At 54.7% G+C, this 9861-nt stretch overlaps 1 protein-coding gene across 8 annotated transcripts in view; it reads left to right on the top strand.

Moving 5' to 3' along the window:
- Nucleotides 1–9392, top strand: part of PRPSAP1 (phosphoribosyl pyrophosphate synthetase associated protein 1) — a 34168-nt gene extending 24776 nt beyond the window's left edge. For 6 of the 8 annotated variants that reach the window (XM_054221354.1, XM_054221355.1, XM_054221353.1 and 3 more), the window contains 5 exons: nt 55–125; nt 851–997; nt 1657–1853; nt 6549–8395; nt 8684–9392. In XM_054221354.1, coding sequence (XP_054077329.1) covers nt 55–125; nt 851–997; nt 1657–1815 — 377 coding nt within the window. In that variant the 3' untranslated portion in view covers nt 1816–1853; nt 6549–8395; nt 8684–9392. Of the gene's footprint in view, nt 1–54; nt 126–850; nt 998–1656; nt 1854–6548; nt 8396–8683 lie in introns of those variants that run through there. The other 2 variants (XM_054221356.1, XM_054221357.1) reach the window with 1 other exon arrangement.
- Nucleotides 9393–9861: the final 469 nt, after the last annotated feature.

Genomic DNA, 9861 nt, shown 5'->3' on the forward strand with positions numbered 1-9861 from the left:
ACTCAAGGCTAACTGACCTGGGTTTTGTTTTGTTTTTTTTTTCTTCTTCTTTAGTGATGATGGCCAAGGAGAAACCGCCAATAACTGTGGTTGGAGATGTTGGAGGAAGAATTGCCATCATCGTGGTACGAGTGTGATGGAGAAGGGAGGGTGGGGGGTGGCTTCCTCCCAGCACCTCCTCTTGCGCTGCTTTATCCCAGAGGGTAGGAGGCACTGCTGGTGTAGGGTGGGAGCGTGATTGTTGCCACTGTTTTCTCCAGTTCTTCTGGTGACTTTGGTTATTTCAGCTTTCTGCTGAAAACCCTTTGTACTTGACCACTTTAAGCCCTGAATCCCTTGAATCTACAAATGTCAGGTATCTACAAATACCCAACAAATCCAGGACATGCACAGAAATCTCCTGAAGTGTTTAAAAAAAAAAAAAAAAAAAAAACCCTCCAAAAACCAACAAACAACCCAACCACCCAAACAAAAAAAACTTGCTGAGCTTCTCAGACTTGCTGTGCCACACTGCAGCGTAAGTCATCAACATGCAGCTACTATCACCATGAAAAAAAGTACCTTGCTGAAGATAAACTCTGTGTGTGTGCACATGCAGGGACTGATTTATTTCCAAGCCACAATATTTGTCTTGCACACTAGTGAAAGGGTCCATAAATTAGGGAAATGGTGTTCACAGATTTAAATTGTGCACGTGTCTGTCCTGGCATCTCAACAGCAGCTGAACTAGCCAGGGATTATTTTTTTGGGGCTGTGTGCATGGCCAAACCTGCAGTACCTTGCAGATCCACTCCTGCCCTCGCAGGCACGGTAAACTTCTAGTTTTGATGCTATTTCTGTTTCTTCTCAGGATGACATCATCGATGATGTGGAAAGCTTTGTAGCTGCTGCAGAGATCCTGAAAGAGCGCGGAGCCTACAAGATTTTTGTGATGGCTACTCATGGGCTCCTGTCAGCAGATGCTCCCCGTCTCATAGAGGAATCCTCCATTGATGAGGTGCGTCCGCTTTCTGGACTGCGGAGGAAGGGCTGGCTCTGGTGGCCGGGTTGATTTAAGGCACCAAAACCCACAAACTGATGTTCTTCCCCTGCCACATAGCTCATATCTGAAATGATTGGTTTCATCAGATGCTTTCGATTAGCTGGTTCTTCATCTGGGGAGGAAAAAAAAAGTGTGATTAATACTTGTTCAGATCAGATCTGCTTCTCTGTGTATGTTTTCTGCCTAATGCACAGATATTAGTCATTCCTGCCTGGTCACTTCCCTTACTGCAGCTGGGTGCATGTGACCGCTTTCTCACTGTACAGGCTTCTACCTGGCCCTCTCCCCGGGCTGATGATGGGCTGTTGGCTACATTAAGAGGATAAGATTTCAAACCTCGCCCTTAGTAATAAACATGTCAGATCCTGCGATCTAAATGGACCCGTCAGCCTGTGTGGAGGTGGCTGTTGTAGAGTGCTGGTTGTGCTGGTCCCCTCAACAGATTGACTGTCGTGTAGGGGAGACCATTTATTTTAATCTTTTTTTCTAACACACAAGGATGTCTTCCCCTGAGCTGTGAAATAGCAGGTACACACCACTCGTGGAGTTAATCTCGGGTAGCTGTTGAGTGACAGCGTAGCAGCGGCACAACTAATGGTCTTTTCTTTCCGTAGGTGGTAGTAACCAACACCGTTCCTCACGAGGTACAGAAGCTGCAGTGCCCCAAGATAAAGACTGTGGATATCAGTTTGATTCTTTCTGAAGCCATCCGACGAATCCACAACGGCGAGTCCATGGCCTATCTCTTTCGCAACATCACTGTTGATGACTAGACCTGACTTCCACAAGAGAAGGAAATGTGCATGAAAAGGCAATACCATAAACTATAGGCATAACACAACTGTTTGTTCTTGTAGAAGCGTGAAGGTTTTCAGGGTCTTGAGCCATGAGATCTAATGGGGAAAAAATCAACCTGACCAGCACTTTACAGGTGTATAGAAGAGGCCACTGGCGATGGGGAGGATTGCATCTTAATTGAGAGATGGAGAAATGAGGCGGTGTGGTGTTGAATTTTTAAGTTCCTTTAATTGTTATTCGGGTTTTTTTGTTTGGTTTTTTTTTTAGTGTGTTATCCCTTGCCCTGTGGGGGGGGGGGGAAGAAAAGCAAAAAAGAAGTAGCTGTCAGCTTATGAGAAGGGAATAGTGAGTGCTCATTGCTGTGTGTGGGCAGCAAAAGGAGACAGCCTTTGGGTTTCTGTTTCTGAATGTGACTTGCTTGAGAGCACAGAAGGAAGCGCTTCGTTCATGCAGCTGGGCTGAACTGCTTGCTGCTGGCAGAGCTAGCTGAGCAGCAGAGCAGCTCCTTGCCAATTGAGTGGCCTCTCATCTCTTGCACAGCATAGGAAGGACTTTCATCAAAACTAAGTTAGCGGAACATCCAGAAAGGGCAGTTTAGGGCAACCCATTCATAGGGCTACTCGCATCCTTGTGTCAGGGCGCTGGGAACAAGCTCACATGTGTCTCCCAGCAGGACAAGGGATGGTAGTTAATGTGCTGGTCTTTTCATTTTGCCAGTCTTGGATCATTATTGTTCTTCAGTGGCAAGTAACAGGTCTAGGTCCTCACTTGAACACTTGTTTGCAGTGCAAAACCAGGCGCGACTTCTGGAAGTGCCTGGGGCTGATGAGTTGTGGCAATCTCATAGGGAAAGGGAGCTGGAACAATCTCTGCCTCTAATGCAGCTGTGCTCTCCAAAACACTAACACTGAACCTGCAATAAAAAGCATAGGACTTCTCATTTTTGGTGCTTTCCGTGAACCCTGTGCCCTCTGAACAGCTGCTGTGTCTGTACTGTAGGACTGTTGCTGTAACCGTGCACACTTGGCAGCTTGCAGCCTTCTTCCACGGGGAAGTAGGACTTGCTGCTTGCTCCTTTTTTGAGTGACGCTAATCCTTGGCTGGAAGGGATGCTTGAGAAAGCAGCACAAGGTGCTTGTGAGGGGCTGTGTCTCCAGGATGATAGAAGAATAAATTCTCAAACTGTGATCTTCCCCCTTGATGAGGCAGGCAAACACACTCCGGTAAAACCTATACCACTTTCTAAGCCTGCTGGTGGGATAACGAATCCTGCTGGAGGCAGTCGCTTCAGAAGAGCGCTGCTGCTGATGGGCTGTCTCTAGCAGGCAGCTGTTTGGTTTTGCTTATCCTTCAACTTCTGCCTACGTCCTTCTCTTCCACTCCAGCATCTAAGATGTGGATGGTGCCAAGGGGCAGGCAGTGACGCTGTGAGCAGGACAAGCTTTGAACACCAGGCAGACAAGCGTGCCTTGGCTTGGGGGAGTTTGTCTTGCAGAACAGCATCCTGTCTTGTAGCCAGTGAGGGTGCATGAAAGCTGAGAGTGGTTTGGTCTTCTCCAGTATCCGGCACAGATTAACCCTCCAAGCCAAATCCCACAAAGGGTGTGCAGGGCTGGATGAGGTCTTAAGGCTGCTGATGGCTTTCCATCCCTAGAGGTGTCCTTTCCAATCCCTGGAGGTGTTCAGGGCCAGGCTGGATGGGGCTTTGAGAAACCTGGTCTAGTGGGAGGTGTCCTTGGTTGGAACTAGATGATTTTCAAGGTCCCTTCCAACTCTAACCATTCTATGGGTTTTTTTGTGCATTTTCAAAATACTACCAACAAACCACAGCTGTACTTTGTAACCACGGCGTGGCTCCTCGGCCCGGTGCTGTAACACACTACTGTGCTGTAAGTATTACTGAATGGATTGACTGAAGTGTGTGAAGTCCTTGCAGATGCCTGTTAGCTGCCTTGTTCTGAGCCAGTACCACACCATGCTCTTCATACTGGAAGCCAGTGTTAAAAATCTGAGTAGTATTGCTCTTCTCTCCCCTTCAAACTGCTTGTCAGACCGGCCAGAAGCAAGGTCAGGGCTTCTTGAGTGCTGTTGCCCTGTTCAGGCTTGCTTTTACTGGGCTGTATTTGTGTAGAAACCATGGAACCACGGCACCAGTGAGCAGAGAGTTGTGCTGGTGTCCCCTGGGTCGTGCTCGGGACCACAGCCTGAGTTATCCTTCTTGTACCTGATTGTAAGCCAAAAGCAGTTGGCTAAACTGAAGCCAGGAGATGTTCCTGTCTCAGCATGCTTAGCTGCTTTAGGAAAACTGGTATCCTGTATTCAGGGGGCCCCCAAAGGTCACGGGGAGATGGTGGGTTGAGGCCGGTGTACACTAGGACACAGCGCCTGCCTTACATGGCCTGGTTTGGACCTAGGCTGCCGTCACATCAGCATCAAATCTGGTCTCTCATTTTGCCTTCTGCCCTGAGATTCACCCCTTGCTGTTGCTGTACCACTGTGCTGATGTGGCCGTGTGCCATTTTAGGGGTCTTGGAGCTTTTCCTGCCAGTTCGTGAGTGCTGTCTAGAAAGTTTGAGCAGTCCCGGGGTGTAGCTGTAGAGCTCCTGAGCCGGCAGCTCTGCTAGTTCTGGAGTTAAGGCTTAGGATCCCTTTTATAAAAGGGTTAGCTTCTTGCCTCAGTGCATCTTGTTCTCATCTCTTAATCTCTCTACTCCCTCTTTGAACTCAATCCTCCCAGCTTGGAAAAGATAAATATACACACACAGAGCAGATCTATGTGCTTTTGTTTTAATGCCTGAAAACGGATCTCTTGTGTCTTTTCAAAGTGCAAGGTGTCTGTTCTGTTTCCTGTTTACCCACTCTCTTGGAAATTGTCTTGGAGTGCCTCGCCGCAGGAGGGAGATGTCAGTGCTCTGACTGTGGGATGGTCGGACTTGGAGTGTTATAAGGGAAAAGAAGTTCTTGTTGATTCTTTTTGTAAACGCTTGTCTGATGTATCACTCGGGTTCAAAGACTTTCCCAGTGTTTGAGCGCTTCCTAGGGTTGTCTGGAAGCACGTGCTTTATCTGCGTTTCTTCTTCCCTGCTTATACGGCGCTCTGCTTTGGAGCAAGATGTTAGAAAGCCATGTGTTGATGCTGTTAGCAGCAGCCTTCCACCATTTCCACGTCTAAGGGAGAGGGCAAAATCTGTCATGCTTTTCAATACCTCAAAAAAAAAAAATATAATAAATTGGGGTGCTTCCTTGGGACTGGTCTCCTCCTGGATAGTTTCATCCCGGCCCATGCTGTGTGACCAGCAGGTATTGTCTCTACGCAGGGCTCAACCCTCCTTTGCAGGGACACTCAGCCTGGGAGGGAGCTGCCTCTCCCTGGGCACAGGCTGCGCTGGTGCATTTTAGGTGTTAAGGTGGAAAAGGCAGCAGGGAAACTTGGCATCTCCCATCCCCATGGATAACTTCATCCCAAGGACCGGCAGGGACTGGGGCTGGGGTGTCACCTAGCAATGGGAGATGCTGCGTTGTCCCCTGTCATCAATCCCCACCACTGGTTTGATCCCTCTGTTGCGAGGAGGAGGAAGGCTGCTGACTGCCCATCTCGCTTCCTGCCAGGCAGAAAGGTTCCTGTCCCCTTCAGGTCCCTCTGTGGGTTTGGGCAGGGCAGTAGCGGTGGCCCAGCTCAGCCTGTCCCAGCTGCTGGATGTCGCCATTGGGATGACCGAGGTTGGGGCTGTCAACTTCATGGCGCTGCGCAACCTGCTGCAGGCCATGCTTGGGCACCTGGGCCTGCACGACCTACCTGCATGAGTGGGGGCACAGCCTGACCCCCTGCCTGGGGGGGGCCAGCGTACCAAGGCACCCTCTGTCCTGGAGAAGAAGGGGGACAGGGCCTGGGGCAGCAGCCCCAAGAGCCAGGGGAACGGCTGCCTGGGAAGGACCTGCTGCAGGAGACCACAAGCAGCCCCAAGCTCATCTCCATGGCCAGCGCCACCACCATGGGGATGCAGACAGTGTCCTCTGGCATCAAGACCAGCACCCTGGGGACACAGCCAGGGTCCCCTGGCACCAAAACCACCCCCCAGGGATACAGGCGGGATCCCTTGGCATGTCCTCTTCACAAGAGCTGGCAGTGGCCTCATGCTCCAGTAGTGCTGCTGGCCACTGTGTGGGGACAGTGGAGTCTCTCTGCCAGATCGGGCAGCTTGGCCACCTGAAGGAGCAGGTAGCCCAGCTGGAAACCACTAAGTTGGACAACGTGGAGCTGGAGAAGCTCCATTTGCTCTTTCCAGAGGGAGGTGGGCAGCCCTGAGGGGGGTGCTTGGTGTGGGGATACGCTGGGGTGGGGGCTCACCATGCTCGGAGCCTGGCCCCAAGGATGAGACTTCCTCACTGCCAGCATGTCCCCTTGGACCGTGTCCCTCCAGATGAGGAGAGCATCACCATCTGGGGTCGGGTGTCCTCCCTGCAGGGCCTGGCCAGTGAGCTGCAGGCTGAGAAGGAGAAAGTGAGCTGGTGGCAGTCCCTGAGGGGGCTGCAGGGATGCCAGGGGGGTTTGGGCAGGGAGAGGGGCAGCTGAAAGGCCCCTGTGCTGGGATGAGACAGGGGCTGAGTGCCCTGACTCTGCCACCACCGCCACTCCCAGATCAGGCAATGAGGATGCCCTTGGAAAGCCAGGGGCTAAGCCTGCGCGTGCCCCTGTCTCGCTGGCCAGGTCCATGCTGCAGGAGATGGAGCAGGAGGTGATGGAGCCGAAGGAGCTGGAGAGGACCAAGGCCACGCTGACGCAGTTGGTGACCAAGACAGCCGATGCAGGTGAGGTCTGGGGGGAGCGCTCCCACCGCCCACCAGCTCGGTGGGGTGGTCCTGGTGGGGTTCCCAGCCACATCCCCTGGCTGGACGAGGCCATGGAGCCTCCACAGCACCTGGGCTTGTTGGCTGCATCCATCCCATCTCATCCTCCCAAGGCAGCAGCCTAAGGCAGTATCCCTCCCCTCGGAGGTCCCCCCTCCCAGCCGTACCCCCTGGGGACAACGATGTCCCATCCCGGGGCGGCTGGCTGAGGGCGTGCACCCATCCACAGCTGGACCGCCTGGAGCTGGGGGCTTTCCTGCAGGAGCAGAGCAAGAGCGTCCTCGGGCAGCTCCAGGAGGAGGCTGATGGTGCAGCTGGGATTAAGGAGTGAGTGCGATGGGGACAGTGGTGGCTTTGGGGACAGTGCTCACCCCAGTCCCTCTGGCTATCCTGGACGGTGCCCGCATGGTACCCTGGCACGGGACCAATTTAGCCAGCGAACCCTGGGGATGCTGGTGAAGCAGCTGTGCCTTCTCTCTCCAGCAGCAGCTTCCCGACGTTAGCGGAGGCACAAGGAGGGGGCACCTGCGGGATGGAGCCCTCCCCACCTGAAACTGGGGTGTGGGTGCAAAGGCGTTCTGTGGCGAGGGCCAGGGATGGCAGTTTGTCCCCCCCGGGCAGGGGTGCGACATGCGGCACCACGGCGCTGGGTTGTGACCTGCCCTCCTGGCAAGGCGCTGGGATGTAATTAGCGCTGACGAAGCGATGAAACCGGTGCAAGGGCCGGTTCAGATAGCAGGCGTGGGCGCCTGCGCCCTTCGGCCCACGTCTCGGCCTGCCATGGGCAGCTGCCGGGTTTCGGAGGTGCCACTGGGGCCAAGGTGAGCATGTCCTGGTCCTCGAGGCAGCTGTGACAAAGCTCAGCCTAAAATCCATGTGAATCTTGCATTCCCCGGGCCCAGCATTAGCTCCCAGGCTGGGAGCATCCCACCCCAGCAAGAGGTACAAGAAACCCCCTCTTTTGTCCTTGCCAGTGTCCCCATTTCCCATGGGACTGGGGTGCTGTGGATGCCCGTGGGAGCAGTGGTGGGGTTTGGGCGCTCCCCTCTGCAGATTCTCTGGTGTCTAATACAAGGTGGAGCTTTTTCCCAGGTGGGAGCCCCCAAGCAGCCGCTCTACCCCATCGTACCCCCCCTTATTCTGTAACCAGCCAGTGGGTTGGGACCGTGGTGGGGTTAAACCAGGCTCCAAACCCCACGGTTCCCTCTGCAAACGCTGTAACTCGCTACAACCAAGTGCCCAGCACCTTGCTGCTGCCTGCGTGCAGGCAGGGCAGTGTCCCCCCCCCCAGGAGTCCACCCAGCCCTCTTCTCCCCCCTCCAGCCTGCTGCTGACCCATGTCTGCAACCTGTCCTGCGACTGGCCTCTGGACGTGGGGGTGCCTGGCCCTGAGTAGCACCTGGCACCGTGGGGGGAGATGGGTGCTGGTGGTGCCCTGCTGGGCTGGGCACAGGGGTTTGGGTGTCTGCTGGGGTGGGTGCGACCCTGCCAAGCCCTGCCCAGCTCACTCCGGGGGGCAGGAGGGTGCCATGGGCTACAAGCCCATGGGTTTCAGGGCGCTGCCCTGAGCCAGAGTAGGTTGTTTGTCCTCTGTCACTCATTCATGGCTCTTGCCCTCCCCAGGCACACCGTGGCCACCCTGTCCCTGCTGCCCCTGCCCGCCCCCAACAGCCTCAAGCCGGAGCACAACCAGCAGGAGGGCCACGGGTAGGGGACACGGGGACCCTTCCCTGCCCCCTGGGGTGCAGGGTGGCCTGGCCCCAGCAGGGGAGAGCTTTTCCCCTCGTGGGGGTGGAGGGGTCTGGGGGGGCCTGGGCAGGGTGGGGGGGCAGAGATGTGCTGCGGAGGGTCAGCTGTTCTTGCTCCGCCACTGTGGGGTTTTACAGCCCCTTCCCCCCCCGCCAAGCTGCGCCATCTGGCCCAAGTCTCTGTCACAGGGGTGCTGAAGCCACATGTGATGAGTTGTGTCTGATCTCAGCATGACTTTGGGCTTAGGGGGTTCAGACGCCTCCTGTGGAAAAAAAATTGCCGAAATTAAGCTCTACACCTGGGACAGCCCAGCTCCTGCCTCCTGGTGTCCTCTACATGGGATACAGGGACCGGCCATCCCCAAGGTAGGGATGATGAAGGCAGGAAAAAGGCAGGGGCAGCTGAGGCTGGGAGAGTGATGCTCAACGTCTAGGGAGGTCCATGCCTCAGTTTCCCCAGGGTGAGCTGGGTGCAGGAGTGTGTCCTGGGCATGCTGAATTTGGCCCTGTGGCTCAGCCAGCCTGCTCTCTGCTTCCCAGTGCAACATGACGGATCTGCTGGGGAAGGACAGCCGCATCCGCAGGGACCAACTGGGCGAGCAGCTGCCTGGGCTCGCGCAAAAGGAAGGTACAGCCGGGGCAGGCTGGGGGAGAGGATCCCATGGGTGTGATGGGGATAACGGGGATGGCAGGGCACCCGTGGGCTGACAGCTTTTCCCCCCCCCATGTCTCCCCCTTGGTCCCGCTGGTCCCTCCTGCCTGCCCTGGAGGCTGCCGTGGGGCCACCCCAGCCCCGGGTAGCCCAAAGCAGCACAGCACAAGCCGGGCTGGTCCAACGGCCACCTCTGCCAGGCACCAGGGTCCCGTGGGACAGATCCAGCACCCGGGCGGCTGGGGATGGACAGCTGGTGTGAAAAAAGTGATTATTTTTTTTTAATTATTAAATTCATTATTATTATTTAATTCGTTATTATTTAATAAAAAACCTTCAACCTGTTTTTTGTTGTTTTTTTTTTCTTTTTTTCGTTGTTTGTTTTTTTTTTTTTTAAGCAAGATTGATTTGAAAACTAAAAAAAAAAAAAAAAAACCAAAACCCCAGCTTTCCCCCCACCCCCCTCCCCGGGAAAGGGCCATAAATGGTGGTCACAGGGACAGGCCGGGCATCACCTTGACAAATCACAGCCCCCTTTCCCCCACCCCCCCCAGCCCTGGAGAGGTGCAGAGGGAGGACGGGGTGAGGGGGGGGTCCGGGGGCTCTGTGCAAGAAGCTGAATTTCGGAAGGCAGAGGAGAGGCGCGCCTTGCTCTGGGAGCTGCCACAAGTGTCCAGGAAATCGAGCTGGGGGGGGCACCTGCAGCTCTGTGGCCATGATCCAGGGTGCCAACAGCTGCCTCCATCCATTTATTTTTCATTACCCCCCCCCCC

This window comes from Rissa tridactyla, chromosome 15, assembly GCF_028500815.1.
Source record: "Rissa tridactyla isolate bRisTri1 chromosome 15, bRisTri1.patW.cur.20221130, whole genome shotgun sequence".
In the NCBI taxonomy this organism is placed as follows: domain Eukaryota; kingdom Metazoa; phylum Chordata; class Aves; order Charadriiformes; family Laridae; genus Rissa; species Rissa tridactyla.